Consider the following 22143-nt stretch of genomic DNA (forward strand, 5'->3'; position numbering starts at 1 on the left):
GTGCACTGTGCTGATGAGCGTTCAGTAAAGAAAAAGAAGCAAATGCAATCACGTGTGATGTCAAAGCTGGTTTTACCAGACTCCCATGCATATTGCTCTTTCAAAGAATGCTGTGCATAGTGGAGCAGGGAGTCTCCACATACACAGGCATGTAATTCTATCCAACAGTGGTTAACCCAAATATGTTGAGACTGAGACTCATCGAGATGAAATCCTGTTGCCAAATGGTATGTAGGAGAAACTACAACCAAATGCAGGGGGAAAAACTGCCATACATAAGGACAAGGCTTCCCTAGTAAACTACAACCTTGTAACCTCATTGTTAACCAATAGGCATAAATAATTTACATCTGGGTTTATTGACTGACACATCAAAATCGGTCAGGATTCAGACACAAGTTTGACTGTCTTATATGGAGGTCCTCCCTGCCAGTTTGAATCTCCCTGATATACAAAAAGCTTTTTCACAGTCACACCTTTCAGTCCATCATCTGCTACAATAGCCAGTTGGGTCAAGGGTTTTCCAGTAACCCTGCTTGTTTCTTGAGCATATGATCCAGATCCATCTAATATGGTCAAAATTAAAGGGAGCACCTCCTAATCAGACATAGTTCATACCAGTGTAAGACATAGGTCCCTCAATCACTGAATAATGTTTCCCTTCAAGTAAGGGTCGATCCGCACTTCTTGACAATGACGGATTGTAGTTTGCGCTTATAAACTAAGCCAGGTTAGGGATTAATAATGGATGAGTAAAGGCATCATAAAGGAACTGTAATCCATCCACATACTGTTGTCCACTCTGAGTTGGCTGATGGAAAACTACACAAGATATGACAATAGCTCAATACTATTTCTTAAAACTAAATTCCCCAATCTCACCTGTAGAAGGTCACTCCAGCAGGAAGGGAAAAATCCAGCTCAACCATGCCAAATTGATGAGAGGCATCAGTTTTGTGCTGGTTACCCCAGAACATAGCATCTTCTTTGTCCTACAAGAATTTATGTATCAGTTTTGTGTTTGAATTCATACCAAAATGGCAGCCCAGCTTGTGCATACAGGGAACATGTAATAGCCCCATTGGTTAGAGAAGTCACCTGCCTTGAGTTCTGGCTGGGTAGGATGGGTCCCTACTTTGTTGCTTGTATTATCATCCAGTTTGATGGCACGGTAGTAGGTCTGTGTACCGCGGGTGGCCAATGTTGTGGCATTTCCCTGGATGCTGAATTCTCTGGGTACAGCAACAGGAGCCGATTTGCCTATGTGAGTACATGAAAGTGTAAACAGTAATGCCCATATAACTGTGGACTGAAAAAAGAACTTCATTCTGATTGTGATAAGCTGTGATAGGGTGATTGGAATGGGTCAACTGGCCAGCAGATGACTGAGGAAACTGCAGTGTAATATTTGAGTAACACGTTTTTATATTCACTCCCTTGCACTCCAGGTCATAGCAGGTGTAACGAAGCATACACTCAGTGACTGCTGCAATATTCAAATTGAAGTTTCCGTTTTCATGATGACTGAGGAAACTGCAGTGTAATATTCGAGTAACAACTTTTTATACTCACTCACGTACACTGCAGGTCATAGCATGTGTGACGCAGCATATACACTCAGTGACTACTGTGATATTCAAATTGAAGTTTCAGCTTGCATGCAGTTTCCTGTCCCTCCGGGCAAGCTGGATGAGTTGGGCAATTCGGCAATGGGATCTCCGGGCAAATTTTACTTTACTTCTCAGTGCATGCATGGTCCTCTAATTTGGATGCTCATACATTAGCAAGGATTAGTGATGTTGGGTCGGCAGCGGGCATACAGGGCAAGTTGGAGGTTATTTTCCAATATTGTTTGCACTTGCATGTGTTATTCCCCCCATTTGACCAATGAACATGTATCGGACATGCTGGGCAAGTCGGAAGTGACCCCACTAGAAGACACACGTAAGTTGAATAACCAGCAGCAGATTGAAAGGTCTGGATCTAGGATATCATTTCCGAACTTCCACAAACATCTGACCACATGGTTTCACGAGTGCAGTGCAAAACAGAAGATCTTCTGATTTACTCAGAGTAACTCAATGACAAGTCATTGGCATCTGTCCTTAAATACATGACCCAAAGCAAGCCAGGGAACAAAAACCCTTTCACAGGTTGCTGCCTTAACTCTTAGTGTCATTCCGATAGCCAAGGTTTGCATTGCCAATCTCACAACCATGGACAATGGACAGATAAATGACCTTTGATCCTTAGAATGGATGATCTACCCATTGAAATATTTCAAGAAATTGTGCTGATTGCAGCTAAAAATCAACCAACTGCTATATCACTGGTGCTAGTTTCCAAAATGGTCAATGCCTGGATCACACCTGGCTTATACAAAAGTGTTCATCTCCGGTCACGACACCATGTGTTATTACTGCAACGTACCTTGGCAGGAGAATCTGGATTGGCCCTTGCATCTCATATCAATCATGTGTACATGGATGATTTTACAGCAGGACTTGGAAAGCTTATGTCCGCCCTGTGCACAAATATTACAATGGTTGTTGTTCCCCAGCGGACTTTTCATGAGCTGCTGTATTTCGACCCTAAATGTGGTATTCCTTGGCTTACTATCACTGGTCTGCTCCGGGTAGTCCATGGCTATAACTTGCCAGTGATGAAGACAGTGACTCACCTGCGCTGTACCCGGGATACTCCAAATCAACAATTCTCACCCCAGGTCCATAAATTATCTCTGACGCACTTTTCATGCTGTTACTGGCCCATTGATCACATCACCATGCATAAATTCTTGCCTTACAATTTGGCAAAGTTATTGGATACCCAGATCCAAGCTGTGGTAGTTTGTGTTGATCTGAGGGGCCAGTATAAATATACAGCTGAGGAGAAGATTCAGGAGACTTTGGAGAATCTCAGCCAGTTGGAGAGAAAGGACAAACGGGTATTAGTTGTAAGATCCATGGATCTAGTAGAAGGAATGGATGATGAAGAGTTCTGGAGCTATGTTGAAGCAGCCATTGCAGAGAAAGAGTAGACTAGATTGTTGACATCATTATATATTTCAGCCAGGCCCTTTGGTTTATATAATTGTATTTATGTAGTTAAAAATTGCTCACCCTATGTTGCTGCAGAATTTAGAGCCAGTGCTACAGTACATGCTTTGGATTTGGTCCCCCTTGCCAATCTGCCCCATTGTATACTGGAAAAGGGCCTCATTCTGAGGGACTCACCTTGCTTGCTCAAGGCGACCTTATTCAGGCCTGGAAGAGTCACTGAGTACATGATGATCATATATTTCTGAAGTCAAAAGTCTCCAAATTAGTTCTCAGATCTTACTGGGTCTACTTACATAGTACGATTCATTCTCAATCAAGTATGCTAGGCTACTAGCATTATTAAAATCTGCTTCTTGAATCTGATATAGTAATTGGGTTGTTGAAAAACCAAAAGGCTGAACTTGAAGCTTTGAAGCATGGCCAAACAGCACACGTATAGTGCGCACTTATTGTGGGAAAATCACTGATTTGTTTGTGCATGTGTACAAAGACACCAGAAACTGCTTCAATTGTCGGTGGTAGATAGACCTTGACAAGCAAGGTGATTTCTACATTTTTCCTGTCAAGGGTTTAAGTCAATTAACCAGTGGGTTTTCATTTGTGGGACAATGACACTATGTATGTTGTTACAGAATGTTGGATGTCATTTATGTGAGATTTCAGGAAATTTCATTGCCACCTTGCACAATGCGCATATACTATTCCTGTAAATGCTCTTCCTGAAACTTGTTCCAAAATCAGTGCCGTGCCTCGGGGAATCATGGAAGGGCTTCAGAATAGAAGAGGCTTGACAGTATAAGCAGGGTATGTCCATCTATTGCACTCGATTGTGAGCAGTGCACCGGAAACCCTGAAAGGCATTGCCCATTTTTATTACTCTGGATCAGGATGTATTTGGTGCTGTAAACCAGTGTGCCGGAACCCCCGAAGGATACTGCACATTTACATCACTAGGGAGATCCCATCACAAAAACTCATGAGTTTTGATTGCCATTTGGTGCTTACAAGAACCTCCTCTTTCAGAGTCGGTGATTGGGGCATGGGCGAGGCCCTGAAGCTTTCCAATGGATCAATGCTAGTCTAGCCTGCCCAATTGTTTGAATAGTATTAGTAAACACACTCCTGTCAAAGAATAATACTGTAGACCTACCTGTTTCATAGATAAGGCCAATAATTATCTTGAAGCAATTGTGGGCCACTGCACAGTGGTGCATGAAATTTGCTTGCCTTTCAAATTAAATATTGATTAATTTTAGCATGGCAAGTATAAATACTAGATATTTTAGGGAATGTGGTGGGCAGTGTGGGTGATGGGGACAAATGCTAATGGCCCACATGGGACTAGCTTCATTCCTCCAAACATGTATACAGCAGTGCAAAGAACACCAGCACCTACGCAGGAGAGGCAAGAAGAGACCCGGAACTGAGCAATAGTAGTAATTCGGGAATGGTCACTTGCTGGTCATGTGAAGTTGTGTGAGGATCACATTCAAATGAATGGTTCTAGAACTCTGTAACTATGCTAGAGAAAGAGGTCTAAAAAGGAAGTCTGGCACTTGATTTTGGCATGTAGCAATATGCATAATTGCAATGAAAAACTATGAGCTTTGTTTGATTACATAAGTATTTGCAAAACAATCAAAAGTTGTGCTTTACATCCTGGTCAATAATATCTCCTCAGCATATCTCCAGAATTCTTCATCACACATGTTCTCATTTAATTCAGGTGTGCTAACAACAACTCTTCTATCCTTCTTCTCCGCAGCTTGTAGGTATTCCACCATGTCATTGATCTCACTCACAGAAACATAAGATGATGGCTCCCTGAGATCAATGCAAATTACCAATACCTCTATGGTTTTCATCTTCAACAGTAATTGTATAAGTCTGCACAAATATGGTATTTGACCTGCAGCTCCTCGCTTGATTGGTCTGTAAACACATGCAAAATGTGTGAATGAGAGCTTCTCTACCTCTCCAAAATTTCCGTAAGGTGTGTCCCATAGAAACCGCAAATGTGTTACAGTTTTGAGCACTGGCATACCAATTGTCGAAAGATGAAGAGGGCGTAATGGTCCAAGGATGGTAAGCCAGGGAATGCCACTGGGAGGGTTCAAGTTGAACAACCAGTGAGCTTTCATTTGTGGGACAATGACACTATGGATGTTGATACAGAGCTTGGACATGATTTCTCCAAGTTCTGCAGTGAATATTCCCATGTATATAGTCTTTACGTAGAGTGCAAGCTATTTGCCTGACGGTCCCTCCAAAGTTCTTTGCAGTAGTTCAATGTCCAAGTCAGTTCGGAGATCAATGGAGCTGTATAGGATAGGAATAATCCACAAATTGACTGCTTTTGAAACACGAGCAAGTAATGTACCCGTATCCTTGTCCTGAGCTGCGTATCTGGCAATAGCTTCAAACAGCTCAATGGGGGTGGTAGCAGTAGTATGAGTGCACTGGGCGGCGTTGTTAGCTATTGCAAGTGAGGAAACTCTACATGCATGTTCACAGACCTTCAAGGCCATTGAGAAAGTTTACAGCATAGAGTTGAATATGCCCAATTTAAATCACTGCGCACGGGGGAAATGTATAAATGTCCATCACTAATCAGTATGCAGATTTGATTGTAAATCAATACATGACCTGCTAGGGCCTGCCACTGTGATGTTGTGAATTGATTTTAGCCTGCCAGGTGGGATTAGAGACGGGAGATTGGATAGACCACCCCATTCAGGACTCAAAACAGAGATAATGTTGAATTCTCAATTCCTTTTCTGTGGATCATATGTGCATGCTCATCATTGATCAGCATGCAAATTTGATGTGAGTGACTTATGAAATAGCTGTTGGCTGATGGTGGTGATGATCACTGGACAGACCACCCTGTTCAGAACTTAAAACAGATGGAACATTAGCATAACATAAATTATTGTGGGGGATGCTGAGAGACGTGCGGGTAACCCAAAACAGAGCAACATACCAATTTGATCAGCAGGACAAGGTTTGCCTTCGTCTTGAGCAAATTTGGCTCCAGTGAAGAACGATAATGCGAGGATGAGAGGGGTGTTCAAGAAGAATCACATGATGGGTTAGGTAGAACTTGACATAAAGTAGCTCCTTGTCTCAACTTCTTGCAAAATTCTGAAGGTTTTATACCCTCAGGCTTGGAAGTGGTGTGGAACCACCTTCCAGCATCTGACATTCGCGTGTTGAATGAGTTAGTACAAAGTAATGCGAGTAAGTTGCGATCCATCTCTAGAAAGCGGAATACTTGATGATGATTTTGCAAAAGATCCCAAACGCGCACTTGAGGTAGAGATTCTCAAGCCGCATCCTGATCCACCCTTGAAACTTCTGACACCTGCAAATCTTGCACTTCATTCCCGTTTGCATCTGTAAAACCTGGATTTTCGGCTAATAGCTGGAGAGCAGCTGAAAGTGCTGTCCAGCCAGTATCCTTGCTCTGGTGAACATCCATGTTTTGCAGATGTGGGGGAAATGATATCACATGGCCATACAGGTATGATATTCAATTGTGAATGCTCAGTCCCTTATGGCAATGAGACATTGGGATATCAGATTCCCCGATCGCGGTGAAAACTCGCAAAACAGTACCACAGTGAGGATTTGACCAACAAGGCAATCATGTATGAGGGTCTACAATGCCTACAAGGCTCTGCTATTCCCCCATGTTATGGTTTCTTCAAGTTCCAGTAAGCTTTGTGCAGATTAGTTTTGTACTTGCCTTATCAGTCATCTTTGTAGCTCGGTAGAATTGTTTGACTTTGGACCAACGTAACTTTTACTCCTTGAGAGACTCGGCAGACTTATTACTTTTGAAAAGTCATTACCAGATGGAGCACGGTGTGTAATAAACACTGGATTCAGTTATGCATTATTCTCATGGCATATTTGTTTTGTGGGAGTAAAATCTGATTTAAAGACCTTGTGCTCTGATTTGGCTGCCCTACACATCATCCACAATGATGTATGGTACAATAACTCACTCTCTGTCTTATGCCAAGAAGAAGGTGGCCTGCCAAGTCTCCCATCTCCAATATCTGGCAAGAAATATCTATGGAAACTTGTAGATCCGGATTGTGCTTATAGGAGTCCCCGAACATTATGGGGTCTCGCTACTTATTATGATACTTACCTGTCTCAAGTGCTGGATAACATTCCCTCTGGCTCTAATGTTGAACCTTGGGACGTTTCTAATCCTGCACCATGGAAATGACCAGTATAGCTAGGTTATATAGCATTGTTGTACAAAGTTCTAATAATAATGATCAGAACATTTTTGTTAACAGTGTCAATTGTTGTGTCTGAGAGCTTACATTTGAAATGATGTATTCCACAAGATTCACATTCTGCTGCTATTCAAGTACAAGAATGAATTCTATTTCTGGGCTTCAAGTGGAGCGGACAGTCCGAACTTGTAGTAGTGGCTCTTTGTCACCTAATGTTGAATGAGCACACAGTCACAGCAAATTGCTAACGGCTCCTATCATTCCCATGGTTCAACAATGCAACCAAAGGGAACATTCTTCAAAATCCGGGGGAGGTAACTATAATAATAAGTGTTAACACCCCCTAAATCTTCAGCAGTCCTATAAGCACAATCCAGATCAATGAGTCTCCATTGATATGACCTGCCAGATATCGGAGATGGGAGACTCGGAAGTCCACCTTGCTCTTGGCTCAAAACACAGAGTATGTTAGCATAACGTAGATCATTGTGGATGATGTGCAGGGAAGCTAAATCAATGCACAAGCTCTCTAATTCAGATCTTACCCCCACAAAACAAAGCTGGTGTGAGTTTAATGTGATGGATGATGAAGTATCTATCACGCACTCTGCTCCATTGGGTAAGGGTTTACCAAGAGTGAGATGTCCGCCAAGCTTCTCAAGGAGTAAAATGGACATTGGTCCAAAGTCAAAGAAGTCAGTTGAGCTGAGGAACTGTTTCAAGAGGCAGCCACAGTACCAACTACACAATCCTTACCGGAACTGGAAAAAGCCATAGCATCGGGGTATAACAGAGCCTTGCAAGCATTGAAGACCCTCATACATGATTGCTTCTTTGGTCATATCTTCACTATGGTACTGTGTTGCAAGCTTTACCACAATCGGTGGTATTTGATATCCTAGTGTCTCATTGCCACAAGGAATCGAGCATTCACAGTCAAAGACCATGCCTGTGCGCCCTTCTGATACCATTTCCCCCAACCGGATATGGAGTGAAAGGTTCCCAGCCGATGGAAGTTCGAAAGGTGGATTGGGATGTGGCTCAAGGACATCTAGCCTGTGGAAGTTTTCAGGTCTCTTTGCATAATCATCATCGAGAATTCCGCTTTCAAGAGATGGAAGGGTTGGGCGGCGCAAGACAACTGGTATGTCCGGTCCTTTCCAAACATTTTCAGGGGTACCGATTTCGCCAGATATAATGATGACGGCAGATACAGCATTGAGGGGCTGATAATAGATAATTTGGTCAATCCTTGCAGCAGTTGAAAAAGTCGAAGACGAACCAACATATTGTCCATATTGACTAGGATGGTTGTGGCGAAGAAGAGAGAAGTACCCGTCACACGTGATACCGTATAATATAGCTATTAGCAGTGATTCATAATAAAATCTCAAGTTCAACTTCTAAAGTAGAGAATAACTCCAATTTTTGAAAGCTGCAACAGATTCCAGACGAAATACAAACATTCCGATGCCCTTTCCTTCCTCGGTCGTTCGCCGCACCGCTTGTTAGTCACTAATATCAAATAGACTCCCGCATACTTGCTTCATCATCAAGCCTTCCTACGTAAATGGCTTCACCTCTGCGTGACGTGAGATATACTCGGAAGTCATCGAAAATATTGACGAGTCACTAGTCGTGATTACCGCACAGTAGCGCCCCGGAAAAATATTGATAAGTCGTCAAGTATATCCAGATATGCTAGAACATCGATATGCGAATGAGTGAAATGCTGGTCTGAGCAAATTAACGGTCATTGTAGAAGATGAAGGAGAAGTGGAGATTGAGGTTACATTTGTTGAACGACGAGCGGCGGGTTAGTAATACTGTAACAGCAAGCGATTGCGAACAAGATCTGAACACTAGTGACTTTTGTCGTAACGCTCATGAAAAATGATTTTGCTTCTCCAAGTGGGATACAATGGGTCCATATTAAACGCAAACCAGTAGCGATCGTCAACCACAGTTGCTGAGTCGGAGAAGCCAGACAAAACCATTAGCCGAAAAAAATCAGCTCATATTCAGTCCTTGGTTACATTGAAAGCACGTACCGAATGAACCAACTTCAGGTGCAGCTGGTCCAAAACTTCTTCACATCGATGTCACTCTCCGATTATGATCTGTCTCCATTATGAAGCGCAAGCTGGTGAACCGCGGTAAAACCCAGTGACACCGTCTTCATCTTGCCAACCGCTTTCAACATTCCATACACAATATCAATTTTCATGACTACTTCCACGACAGGAGCACAAGCAGCTGCCCCATAATGAGTCTTTAACCTCCACGTCGTCGGTGTTATAATTATCATGGAGGTCAGTCGAGGTATTTGTGAAGGGTAAGTCGAGGATAGACATAGATCTGGACTGATCTGGATTAATTGAATGGATAGGGTAGGTAAGCTTATGGATGGTATAACAAAAGCTAAGCTCTTTGTCGCTTCCTCATCCTATTCTTCTCTTTTTCGGAAAAAGTCGGAATTGATGAACGAGGAAAGGAGGGAAAAAATACGGCGATAGTTCTCTACAAGCGCTCGCCAACATTGGGCGTCTGTACATTCTGTCGCCGTGACTCACGAATCTTTTTCTAGGCGTCATATATCATATCCAGTCCTACAAAACAGTGAAGGTAGGACCGACAATCACGAACCGGTGGTTGAGAGACCAAAAACGGGTCCCAATACTAAATTCCTTTCCGAACTCAGCTTCTGAGGCTGATGATACTACGATTGCCAATACTAATCTGGCCTTGGGTCAACAAGCGGTACGGTGACGACGATGACGACGACAATTGGAACATGCGGTTGCGGTTGCGATTGCAGTGTCAGGATCAGAGAACGTGGATAGATCGCGATCTTTGAGAAGCGATGTTCAACCAACAACTCCTCGAGGGGTGTTTACCTATTCATTCTTCCTCTTCCTCCTTGCTTCCGGTGTGCAACTTGAACTTGAACCTGTACCTGATGGACTTTGCTGGTTCAGAGGACAATTCAGAGCAGTTGAAGCAGATTTCAACGATTAATACAAGCTTAACCGCCTTTTGTGTTAAATGACAGCTCGGATTCCATATATCATTCATCTAATTTCACTCGTCTACTGTCCGACGCCCTACGTAACACTTTCTTACCATTGCCCAGTCATCTCGTCAGGAGTGTGAGGTGTGTTCAACTTGGGGTACTTTTTTCTGATTTCAACTTACTTTCATACAGTTTTGCTTCTAAAGCTCTGCTAGCACCACTACAAATGTCGGCGATCCAGCGGTCTTTTCCTAGTCCTTTGGTACTGGTGTTTCCGGCAGTGACAGTAGTAGCGGTGTGGTAGACGTGTGTGTCGTGGTTCCACTACTTCCCATACAACATCCAACACAACCCAAAATACTAACCTTGCACCCTCTACATCTTCCACCACCACCACCACCACCACCTCCCATCAAACCCATCCGGCTCACCAGACTCGTCCTATTCGCCCTCCTTGTATGCTTCGTCTAGCTCGTCCTGTCCTCGGACTCCACAGGGACACCAAATCCTCCTCCTCCCCTTCAGCGTCGCTGTCGTTGTTACTCTTTTTTCCCTCTTATCCACTTGACACCTATGACATGGAGATTGAAGCTAAGTTCTGAACTTGCAGACGCCTCAACTCCTCTTTGAGCTGTCATCTCGGTGGTTCTCTCGTCCACACTTCGCGACCATGACAAAGGAGGCTCGATAGTGAAGCAATAATGTTAGAGTCAATTCGAAGTAGTATTGTAGTGGTTAAAGGGAGGTGCGATACACGGGGTGAGTAAAAGCAAATGCCGGCAGTTCTGCACATTTCTTTCTTTGTCTCCCTTCCTTCTCAACTTCCACGAGCCTGACAACATCGGTTCAAAATATCGTCAATTTCGTCAATGACTAATGTTGAGTATGTCGTTTCAACCTCCACCTTTCGAGAGGTACTTAGCTTTCGTGAGTCTGTATCAAGGCATGATGGTTTATCGGGGCAGGTAACAGTGTCAGTATAGTATAACCTAATGAAATATGAATGGTCTCAGCGGGGTATACCAAATATCATTAGAGATAGTCTCGCGAGCCAAAATCCACGATGAGTGAGGGAAAATTTCACTGATGAGAACTAATCTGGGTAGGGGATACACAATGATATAAAGAGATTTGACGATATTATTGAGACAAGAACTGGTAATCACCTGTGCTATCATCTACGAACACACTTCCACAGTCCACTTGCATGATGATGGGCGTCGCGCTCTGTCGCGCTTCCCCCATCTAGCCAATCAGCGTCATCGAACACGCGCCCGCTGCATATCAAATACTAATGGAATTCTTCGCCGTAACCGCAAGCATCATTCTCGAACCGATCTCGAACCTAAACAATGGATGATGTTGAGGATATATTGGTTTCAGTTATCACCTAATGTCCTGCCCCCTATGAATGGGCATGCTTCAGTTATGGCTGTCGCAGCATCTTGAGACTTCATATGTTATGTGAAGACTCTCCGCTCCATTATGCACAGCAATCTTTGAAATTGAGCAATATTCATGGGAGTCTGGTAAAACCAGCTTTGACATCCCACGTGATTGAATTTGCTTCTTTTTCTTAACGCTCATCAGCACCGTGAACCTCTGTCGTCGTGACTCGCGAACCCTTTGGCTATCCTTGAGTCGTACTATTCGTGATTCAAAAACACCAAACCTAAAGACTGACGAGCGCGAAGTGGAGCGACGGCTTTGTATTGAAAAAGTATTGCGGGATACGGGTTTAGTGGACCACTGGAGCAGCAAGTCGATGGGGTCTTCAACCATTTATACGTCTTTGAATGTGCCCACTGTTATTACCTCTCCCTCCGTGAACTGTCTGCAATGGTCCGAAGATGGTCAAGCGTTTTTTACCTCGAAATCTGCTGTTTATATCATGGTACGGAATCCGAGCAAGATCGACAAGGGTTTTTCTTGTTTGAGTGTTAAATTAATCGTATTTCTGGTTCTTCTTCTGACAGACTCCCGAACACGGTATCAACTTTGACGTCGACTCAGTTCTGAAATCGTCTGTTGATGAGGACACGGATGAAAACCCTTTGTCGGGATGGTTTAGAACTATGATAGCGATTGATAAAACAGACGCGTGCAGGTGGACTGATTATTCGCAAGGTAAGATACATGCGTGAGTTTCTATATAACGTTTGCGTTGGCTCAATTCATCACTGTCGTCGAGGATAGATTGGAGTGCAACGTCCTTGGGTTCTATGGATATTAGTGTCTGGGCTATAACACTTTCACCGAGCCAATTAACACCGGATGCGGGGTGAGCTGTCTTCCATTCCTGTGTCTTTTGTTATGTTTTGAGCTTTCGCGTCGTCGTCTTCTCTCTAGATGCATCCTCGCTATACTCAGTAGCAATATGGACTTGACCCTATGGATAGCCGGTAAAAATGCTTTGAAAGGTGAATGGAAGAAGGTATATATCAAATGGATGTCATTTTTTATTTGCGGAGTGATGACTGACATGCTGAACCATTTTTTCTATCTCTATCTCTCCGGAAGATCACCTGTGTAACGACCATGTTATTGGATCATTTTATGAAAGACACCTCTCTTTCTGCTACCGCTAACACCCTTGCTGCCCAAGTCCTTTGTCAGTGATCTTTTTTTGACCATCACTCACTATATAATGATAATGTGATATCACAGGCATCGATTGGTCCTCTCAGCCGAATTTCGCACTTTCACCTGCGCCCGGATTGGATAATTCCTTCTTGGTATGCGGAAACAGGGCTGGAACACTCTTGTTCATTAGGTTCGTTTATACATCATTCAGCGCAAACGCCGCATTCGAATGTTCACTCAAATGATTAGACATGCCGACGGAAGCAAAGATAAGATAAACCTCGAGTACAAGCTCACCGTGACAGATCGGTGGATTTTACAGGTCGCTTTTTCGAAATGGATACTTGTTCAGCCTTTGACATGTAAGTTTATTATGTAGGATCAGATTACTGACTCATGAATCATCATCCAGGTATCGCTCTCGTAGCCTATTCAACTCCAGATGGCACCATTGGGTTCGTCAGAGTCACACAGACTCTTCAGCAAACCTCGAAGCAAACCCCGTTTGCGCTACCGTTTACTATGTCCACTGCATTTGAACAGCTCGAGACGAAGGTGCTGGATACCCGAAAGGGAGCACTTACGGCGTTGAAGTGGGTTGATGTACCTGGGCGTTTAGTATGTTGTCTCTAATAATTTCGTGTCTATGTGCACTTCATTGACCAACAAACCTATACTCTATTTTTCCATTCTTTATCCTCCCCTCCCCTCATGCTCTTTTTTATATTTCGTTCCAAAGCCAATCTTAGCATATACTCGACCTGGGACGGTTCATCTCTGGTCTCCGTCTGACCCCTCCCCGTTCTCCATCTCCCATCCCACTTCCACCACCACGTTATATCACCCTTCATGGTCAGGCGTCCAAACCCTAACGCTTAAAACCCCCAAACAACTCTCCATCGACTCCTCCCCTCTCCACCAATCAACCGGTATGCAATATATCAGCGCCCGAGACGCCCTAGTCCTGTGCCTCGTCGATGGGTCATTTCACGTGGTGTATGGCATCGCTGGGGTTGCTTGTTCAGTACCGATACTGGACTATGAGAACGTTGCTGCTACGGGCGTGAGGACGACAAATGTAGGTACGGCTGCGGTTGCGGTGGTTGATAGACCACGATCTTTAAAAAGCGAGAGTCTATCGACCACTGCTCGCGGGGTGTTTGTTCGTATTGAACGGGCTGCTGCTGGTTCTAATTCTAATTCTGCGGGGGTTGGAGGAGGCGCTGGTACGTTTGCGGATGCGATGAGGACGAGTGGGATGGTTTGTTATGATGGAGGTCTTGGGACTGTTATGTGGATACATGAGTGAGTCTGTTAGTCTTTTCTTCCTTCATCCACTCATCACCCCTCAAGACCCACCCGTCCCGCAGATCTCAGCTACAAACACGACGCGAAACATAACAGCATCCTTACCGTGACAAGGCTTTGGGACGGAGAAGATTCTGATGAAAACGTATTAGGTGCTCTCGAGAGGGTTTTGAGTGACTCGCAACTCGGTGTGTCTTGTTAATGAAATTGAATGGGTAGATAGACCAGTACTCACTGAGATAGGCCCAGCACCTTTACACCACCTCCGCCCCATCTTTTTCCACCTCAGACAACGAGCGAGGCTTGCACGCTTACATGATCGTTTACTTGAGATTTTGGAGATTGGTGATAATGAGGGTGGAACGGAGCAACCACATCAAAGTACAACCAATGCTTACCAAGATCCCATGAATATACACCTAGACCTTCGAAACAGTCTGAAAAGACATTTATTCGGCGACGAACAGTTGATGCGGTTGAGGATGAAATTGTCCTTGACGGATTTTGCGTGGGTGAGTATGGTAAATTTAGGATGTTGTTGATGTGGGCTGATTGAACGTTTTCTTTTCCCTTTCCTCACCCCCTTACACCCCTTCCTTATTAGAAATTATCCTCCCTCGATACCATCAAACAATCCCAATACGGCGCAATAGCCCAACGTCTCCTCGCACGGATATCTCACGAAAATCTCAAAGTCGTTATTCAGCATTTGATTGGTATTATTAATGTTATTGGCAGAGTTAGTAGTGGGGGTAGGGCGGTTGGTGTGTTTGTTTTTTTGTTATTGTTTTTTTTTCTTCTGGTTTAATCAATCCACACAATAGCACCCAACATCCCCTTCATCCTCCGGCTCATTCTCCAATCTTCCCTCCCATCCTCGTCACCACCACCCCTCTCCTCATCTTCTCCCCCATCCCCGGAAGACTTGTCGTTGATTGCTGAAGGCCAAAAACTATTGAAGGCAGTGAACGGAGTTCTACCTCAAGGACATACCAACAACCACCTTAACCTAAGTGAAATATGTCCTGCATGTGGAGTCGAGGTGCCGTTCCAGAACATAATCAATGCAGCATGTGAGAATGGACATAGGTGGTGTGAGTGTCTTGTTTTTAGGGATTTCTTTCAATTTTTTTGGGTGGGTATCATTATGATATTATTGTGATCTTCCACACCATTCTCCTCTTCCCCCCTGTACCACTTTGTTGTATGTGTAAAAAAGATGATTTTTCATGATTTTATCTTTTTTGCTCTGATGATTTCTGATTTTTTCCCCCCTGATTTATTTGACACCCACATGCACATGCTCTCCAACAGCTCGATGTTCTATCACAACGTTTATACTGTCTACGGCACATGTGCGGACGTGTATTGGGTGTACGCGGAAGGCGTTTTTGCCCCCGCTTTCGGAGTTTAGAGAAGATGGAGAAGATAGTGAGCAGGGTGGTGGCGAGCATGCGGAACATCAAGGACAAGAAAAAAAATTGTTTCCCAAACACAGCTCTCTCCCTCATGCAGTCTGTGAAAGCTGGTTTGTGGTAGAGCTACTAGAAGCAGTGCATAGATGTTTGTTTTGTGGGAATGCATTTGTTAGTGTGTTGTAGGTGCTTGTAGGGTTCCAGGTGTATTGTAGGGTTGTAGATAGTTGAGATGGTCAATGCAGATTGATGAAAACTATGGAGCATTTCCTTGCCATTTGTTCGGATCTGAACAGTTCTTTAGCTCAATTGATTCCTTTACTTCAGGTAATGTTTATCACACTATTCCTTGGGAAGCTCGGTGGTCTTCTCGCGCTTGGTGAAATGACTTCTTTTCAATGACAATGAAACACAGCATGTAAACAAACTAAGAGAAATTATCCCCTGACCCACTCTGAACTTGTTTTGTGGGGCAAGGTCTCCAAGGTCCCATTTGAACACCTCGTGTTTTATTTCAACTCACCTATGCCACAATGATTTTGTTGAATTCTGAACAAGGTGGTCTGTCCAGTTACCATCTCCAACATCAGGGAGTATTCCATAACCCATTTATACCAAATTCGCATGCTGATCAATAATGAGCAAACAAATATGGAGAAACATGCAAAGTAATTTAAATTGAGCATCCTCAAACTTTATGGTGTAATTGTTCCCAATGGTCTTGAAGGTCTGTGAATATGCATGTGGTATTCCTCACTGAGCTAATGGTGGCTCCCAGTGCACTCCTACTACTATTAACACCCCGATTGAGCTGTTTGAAATGATTGCCAGATATGCAGCCCAAGACAAGCATACGGGTACATCACTTGCTCGTGTTTCGAAAGCAGTCAATTTTTGGATTACCCCTATCCTATACAGCTCCATTGATCTCCGAACTGACTTGGACATCGAATTACTGCAACGAACTTTGGAGGGAACTTCAGGCCAACAGCTTGCACTCTACCTCCAAACCTTATACATGGGCATATTCACTGCAGAACTTGGACAAATCATGTCCAAGCTCTGTATCAACATCCATAATGTCATTGTTCCCCAAATGAGAGCACACTGTTTGTTCCATTTGAGCCCACCCAATGGAGTTCCTTGGCTCACAATTCTTGGTCCACTGCGCCCACTTCATCTTTCAACAATCACTATCCCAGTATTGAAAACTGTAACACATCTACGGTTCCCTTGGGACACACCTTACGGGAATTTTGGAGAGGTGGACAAGCTCTCATTCACACATTTTGCATGCGTGTACAAACCAATCAAGCGAGGAATCACAGGCCATGAGTACTTACGAAGCCTTATACAGTTGCTTCTGAAGATAGATACTATAAAGGTGTTAGTAATTTGCATTGATTTGAGAAAGCCATCGGTGCATGTCTCTTCAAGTGAGATCAATGGCATGGTGGAATATCTCCTAAATTTTGAACAGAAGGATAGAAGAGTTGTTATTTGCACATCCAAGTCCATGGAACTGGTGGAAGGGATGTGTGATGAAGAATTTTGGAGATATGCTGAGGAGGTAATATCCCTCAGGATGTAAAGCACATGTGTAGCATCAAGCATAATCAATGAAGGTCGAATTATACCTCTGCTTGTCATCCAATGAATGTAAAATGATGGACAAGCATACAGAGGCTTTGATAGCTGTATGTCAAGTTAGCCCAGACAATGCTACATGCGATTGTAGGCCACTGCACCACCGTGCATGGCAAAAACTCGGCTCCTTCCTTGTGGGTTATTAAATATTAATTGAATATTATGGAATCAAAAAACAGGGGCGCCTTTCAGGCGCCGACATTGATTTTCTGAGAAAAGCAGAATAAAAGTAAATTTACTTAAACTATCTATGGAGTAACAGGGAGTAACCGAATGAGACGAGAAAAAGTAATCGTGACAGAGGGTGACAGTCCCGTGATATCCCGTGCCAGTCACATTTAAATGAATGTATTCCAACAGAATGTGACTGAGTACCATATATGGAGAAACTCCTTCCAAGTAAGCAAAGCAAAATAGCATGACGCGACCTACATAAGGACGAGTCTTCCGTAAACTACAGCCTCGTAACTAATTGCTGCATTATCATATCAGTATAGCAATCTAAGTCACCTTCGGGGTTGAGGGCCTTCATGGCAACGCCCATGACCCGGGCTGGCCATGTAGGTCAATCCATACTATGTGATCTTCCAGTACAGTTGGGCATTGTGGTTGCATCAGATTGTTTTCAGTATGATATATTTGTTACCAGCTCTTTGCTGACCAACATTTATCCATGATTGTTTACAAAGCCATATTCCTTGTCCTATCTCATGCTTGACAATGACTTGACCAACTAGCTGCGCGGGCAAGAGAAACGTACTATCATGTAATTGAGGTAGTATCAATGTCAACCAATCAAGTTTGCCATCATTCTGGTAAACTAAATCCTAAGCCAGGTAAATCTTCCAACCAATGGGGATATTATAGGATCAATCTGTGATTCAAGGGACCTATGTCTTTCAGTCAGTTCAAATAAAGAGATTAGGGACAATTGCTTACATTCATTACTTATTGCAGATGTGGACCCTTCAGATGGGGCAGCATTTTCAAAACCTTTTTTTGTCGGCTAATTTTCAGAGAGCAGCTGAGAGCGCTTCCCAGCAGCCGAAGCACCCAGAGCAAGTTAGAATTTTTCACAGGAAAAAAGTCAGGTCACTGGTAAACCTTTGACTCAATTGGCCATTGTTGCAGTAGATGGCTTGAAAAGAGTGACAAAAAGAATGTTGAAATATACAATGGGGTGAATTGGCAGGGGGATCAAATCCAAAGTGTGTAAAATCTGTGGCAACATAGGATGGGCAATTTTAACTACATATATACAATTATACAAACCAAAGGGCCTGGCTGAAATATATAATGCTGTTAACAACCTTGTCTACTCTTTCTCTGCAATGGCTGCTTCAACATAGCTCCAGAACTCTTCGTCATCCATTCCTTCTACTCGATCCATGGATCTCACAACTAACACCCGTTTGTCCTGTCTCTCCAACTGGCTGAGATTCTCCAAAGTCTCCTGAATCTTGGCCTGAGTTGTGTATTTATACTGGCCCCTTAAATCAACACAAACTACCACAGCTTGGATTTCTGTATCCAACAACTTTGCCAAATTGTATGGCAAGAATTGATGCATGGTAATGTGATCAATGGGCCAGTAACAGCATGAAAAGTGCGTCAGAGATAATTTATGGACCTGCGGTGAGAATTGTTGATTTGGAGTATCCCGAGTACAGCGCAGGTGAGTCACTGTCTTCATCACTGGCAAATTATAACCGTGGACTACCCGGAGGAGACCAGTGATAGTAAGCCAAGGAACACCACATTTTGGGTTGAAATACAGCAGTTCATGGAAAGTGCTCTGGGGCACAACAACCATTGTAATATTTGTGCACAGAGCTGACATAAGCCTTCCAAGTTCTGCTGTAAAATCATCCATGTACACATGATTGATATGAGATGCAAGGGCTGATCCAGATTCTCCTGCCAAGGTACGTTGCAGTAATGACACTTGGAGCCGTGTTAGGAGATGAACCGTTTTGTATAGGCCTGGGGTGATCCAGGCATTGACCATTTTGGAAACTAGCACCAGTGATATAGCAGTTGGTTGATTTTTAGCTGCAATCAGCACAATTTCTTGAAATATTTCAATGGGTAGATCATCCATTCTAAGGATAAAAGGTCATTTATCTGTCTATTGTCCATGGAAATGCAAACCTTGGCTACCGGAATGACGCTAAGATTTAAGGCAGCAACCTGTGGAAGGGATTTCCTGACTTGCTTTGGGTCATTTAAGCATAGATACTAATGAATTGTCTTTGAGTTACCCTGAGTGAATCAGAATCTGATCTTCTGTTTTGCACTGCACTGAATTTTAATACCAATCCTGTAATGATGCGGTAGGATGTCAGCCTTGATTGATGTCTGCCGAAGTTCATCAATGATATTCTAGATCCAGATCTTATAATCTCCTGTTGGTTATTCAGCTTATGTGTGTCTCCTGATGAAGTCATGTCCGACTTGCCCAGCATGTCCGATACACGTTTGTTTGTCAAATGGGGGGAATAAGTTAATAACATTTGCAGGTTTGGAATACCACTATCATGCATGATGCAAACACAAACAATATTGTCAAAATAACCTCCGACTTACCCTGCGCGCCCACTGCCGACTTGCCCACTATTACTGATCTCCTTGGGAATGTATGAGCATCCAAATTAGAGGACCAAGCATGCATTAAGTAAAATACAATTTGCCCGGAGATCCCATTGCCGAATTTCCCAACACATCCAACTTGCCCGAGGGGACAGGAAACTGCATGAAAACGGAAACTTCAATTTGAATATTGCAGCAGTCACTGAGTGTATGCTTCGTTACACCTGCTATGACCTGGAGTGCAAGGGAGTGAATATAAAAACGTGTTACTCAAATATTACACTGCAGTTTCCTCAGTCATCTGCTGGCCAGTTGACCCATTCCAATCACCCCATCACAGCTTATCACAGTCAAAATGAAGTTCTCTGTCCAGCCCGCAGTTATATGGGCATTACTACTTACACTCTCATGTACTCACATAGGCAAAGCGGCTCCTGTTGCTGTACCCAGAGAATTCAGCATCCAGGGAAATGTCACAACATTTGCCACACGCGGTACACAGACCTACTACCGTGCCATCAAGCCAAATGATAATACAAGCAACAAAGTAGGGACCCATCCTACTCAGCCAGAACTCAAGGCAGGCGACTTTTCTAACCAGTGGGGCTATTACATGTTCCCTGTATGCACCAGTTGCAGATGGCTGCCATTTTGGTATTATGAATTCAAATGCAAAACTAATACAAAAATTTCTGTAGGACAAAGAAGATGCTATGTTCTGGGGTAACCAGCACAAAACTGATGCCTCTCATCAATTTGGCGTGGTTGAGCTGGATTTTTCCCTTCCTACTGGAGTGACCTCCTACAGGTGAGCCAAATTGACAAATTTAGCTTTAACAAATAGTACTGAGCTAAGGATATATTTTATGTAGTTTTCCATCAGCCAACCCAGAGTGGACAACAGTATGTAGACAGATTACAGCTCCTGTCTGATCTCTTTACTCATCCATCATTAATCCACAACATGGCTTAGTTTATAAGTGCTAACTACAATCCATCACTGTCAACAAGTGGAGATCGACCCTTACTTCAAGGGAAACATTATTCAGTGATTGAGGGACCTATGTCTTACACTGGTATGAACTATGTCTGATTAGGAGGTGCTCCCTTTAATTTTGACCATATTAGATGGATCTGAATCATATGCTCAAGAAACAAGCAGGGTTACTGGAAAACCCTTGACCCAACTGGCTATTGTAGCAGATGATGGACTGAAAGGTGTGACTGTGAAAAAGCTTTTTGTATATCAGGGAGATTCAAACTGGCAGGGAGGACCTCCATATAAGACAGTCAAACTTGTGTCTGAGTCCTGACCAATTTTGATGTGTCAGTCAATGACCCAGATGTAAATTGTTTATGTTTATGCCTACTGGCTAAAAATGAGGTTATGAGGCTGTGGTTTACTAAGGAAGACTCATTCTTATGTTGCTGCATGCAAGGACCAATAAGTTTGTCCAGCTTAGCTAAAACTTATGAGATGCTGTGAAAAAATGATGGCCCGAGAAGATTGCGGATTTATCTAAGAACCTATTTAATGAAGACATATGTGACAGGGTTGTCACATATGTCTTTTCTAAGAGACACAAACAAATGCAGAACTTATTCAAAAATTGGATTTTTTGCAACAATAAGTATCAAATAAGATCACATACTTTTAATACAATAGAACAAGACTTATAGGAAATATCAGTTGGCCAAGTACTGAATAAATAGGGTTAAATGTGGTACAGAAGAGACTTATTTGATACATCTTAGGTACTGATGTGACATGGTAACAAAGAAGGGTCTCCAGTGTGTCAAAGCTTGGACAGTCTTGGTTGTTGAATGTGGCTATGCTGTTCATGCATCACTAATGTGGTCATATGTTATATTAGTCTATGCTCAGTGTATACTGACATTATATACCATGTGGATTCCTCAGTACTTCCTTGTGTAATACTGTCATACATTTGTGTATATATACTGACCACATAGTATGCTGGAATTCAACTCAATTCTTTGTCCTTCTGAGACTATAAGCTATTATATCCAGATTGGTGTTGAGAGTGTCACAACTATATAGCCTGCTCAGCATTGGTCTCTTCCAGTCTTTAATGCTCAAATTGTGGTTATTGAATTTGACAAGGATGCATTTCTTTGACAGTATTTTGAGATCCTGACCTCCCACTAAACTTTTGATCTGTTAAGATCATGTACACTGTGAAGCCATGCCAGAGGCCACAAGGTGTCTAAGAGCAGAAGGTCGAATGGGACAGTAGTGAAGTTATTAACAA

General features: G+C 43.1%; 7 protein-coding genes across 7 annotated transcripts; 3 read left to right on the plus strand and 4 right to left on the minus strand.

The window, feature by feature from the left end:
• Positions 1-381: 381 nt before the first annotated feature.
• On the minus strand, positions 382-1327 carry C8R40DRAFT_1241928 (uncharacterized protein; the record flags this gene model as incomplete). The annotated part of the gene is made up of 5 exons (XM_046233559.1): positions 382-566; positions 619-721; positions 792-822; positions 883-992; positions 1061-1327. 5 exons carry the CDS (start codon positions 1325-1327, stop codon positions 382-384), a joined length of 696 nt encoding a protein of 231 aa, XP_046079022.1.
• Positions 1328-2254: 927 nt separating this feature from the next.
• On the plus strand, positions 2255-3040 carry C8R40DRAFT_1075226 (uncharacterized protein; the record flags this gene model as incomplete). The annotated part of the gene is made up of 1 exon (XM_046226827.1): positions 2255-3040. The coding sequence occupies one exon, from the start codon at positions 2255-2257 to the stop codon at positions 3038-3040; it is 786 nt and encodes a 261-aa protein (XP_046079023.1).
• A 1674-nt stretch (positions 3041-4714) lies between these two features.
• On the minus strand, positions 4715-5590 carry C8R40DRAFT_1075227 (uncharacterized protein; the record flags this gene model as incomplete). Its single annotated transcript, XM_046226828.1, has 2 exons — positions 4715-5262; positions 5443-5590. The coding sequence occupies 2 exons, from the start codon at positions 5588-5590 to the stop codon at positions 4715-4717; spliced, it is 696 nt and encodes a 231-aa protein (XP_046079024.1).
• Positions 5591-7467: 1877 nt separating this feature from the next.
• C8R40DRAFT_889477 (uncharacterized protein) lies at positions 7468-8657 on the minus strand. The gene is made up of 3 exons (XM_046236592.1): positions 8598-8657; positions 8072-8541; positions 7468-8020 (listed from the first exon to the last, which is right to left on the minus strand). Exons 1-3 carry the CDS (start codon positions 8610-8612, stop codon positions 7573-7575), a joined length of 933 nt encoding a protein of 310 aa, XP_046079025.1. The 5' UTR covers positions 8613-8657; the 3' UTR covers positions 7468-7572.
• Positions 8658-11903: 3246 nt separating this feature from the next.
• On the plus strand, positions 11904-15900 carry C8R40DRAFT_1241930 (transcription factor IIIC subunit delta N-term-domain-containing protein). Its single transcript, XM_046233560.1, has 14 exons — positions 11904-12222; positions 12305-12455; positions 12525-12609; positions 12678-12762; positions 12849-12939; positions 12996-13101; positions 13161-13273; positions 13324-13529; positions 13651-14216; positions 14265-14407; positions 14463-14731; positions 14824-14983; positions 15044-15313; positions 15534-15900. Exons 1-14 carry the CDS (start codon positions 12094-12096, stop codon positions 15818-15820), a joined length of 2661 nt encoding a protein of 886 aa, XP_046079026.1. The 5' UTR covers positions 11904-12093; the 3' UTR covers positions 15821-15900.
• Positions 15901-18596: 2696 nt separating this feature from the next.
• C8R40DRAFT_1225305 (uncharacterized protein) lies at positions 18597-19384 on the minus strand (the record flags this gene model as incomplete). Its single annotated transcript, XM_046233306.1, has 1 exon — positions 18597-19384. A coding segment is annotated over one exon (788 nt), but the record flags the coding sequence as incomplete, so codon positions are not given.
• An 841-nt stretch (positions 19385-20225) lies between these two features.
• Positions 20226-21183, plus strand: C8R40DRAFT_1075231 (uncharacterized protein; the record flags this gene model as incomplete). The annotated part of the gene is made up of 5 exons (XM_046226829.1): positions 20226-20492; positions 20569-20678; positions 20743-20773; positions 20844-20946; positions 21023-21183. 5 exons carry the CDS (start codon positions 20226-20228, stop codon positions 21181-21183), a joined length of 672 nt encoding a protein of 223 aa, XP_046079028.1.
• Positions 21184-22143: the final 960 nt, after the last annotated feature.

Source organism: Lentinula edodes, assembly GCF_021015755.1.
Source record: "Lentinula edodes strain Le(Bin) 0899 ss11 chromosome Unknown C8R40scaffold_83, whole genome shotgun sequence".
NCBI lineage: Eukaryota > Fungi > Basidiomycota > Agaricomycetes > Agaricales > Omphalotaceae > Lentinula > Lentinula edodes.

Bases quoted from the DNA above. Each gene is read 5' to 3' on its own strand.
- C8R40DRAFT_889477 (XM_046236592.1), bottom strand. The intron at 8,021-8,071 runs GTAAGGATTGTG...ACAGTTCCTCAG, and splicing joins TATGGCTTTTTCCAGTTCCG to CTCAACTGACTTCTTTGACT.
- C8R40DRAFT_1241930 (XM_046233560.1), top strand. From the start codon at position 12,094: ATGGGGTCTTCAACCATTTATACGTCTTTGAATGTGCCCACTGTTATT. The intron at 12,940-12,995 runs GTCAGTGATCTT...GTGATATCACAG, and splicing joins CCTTGCTGCCCAAGTCCTTT to GCATCGATTGGTCCTCTCAG. The intron at 13,530-13,650 runs GTATGTTGTCTC...TTCGTTCCAAAG, and splicing joins TTGATGTACCTGGGCGTTTA to CCAATCTTAGCATATACTCG.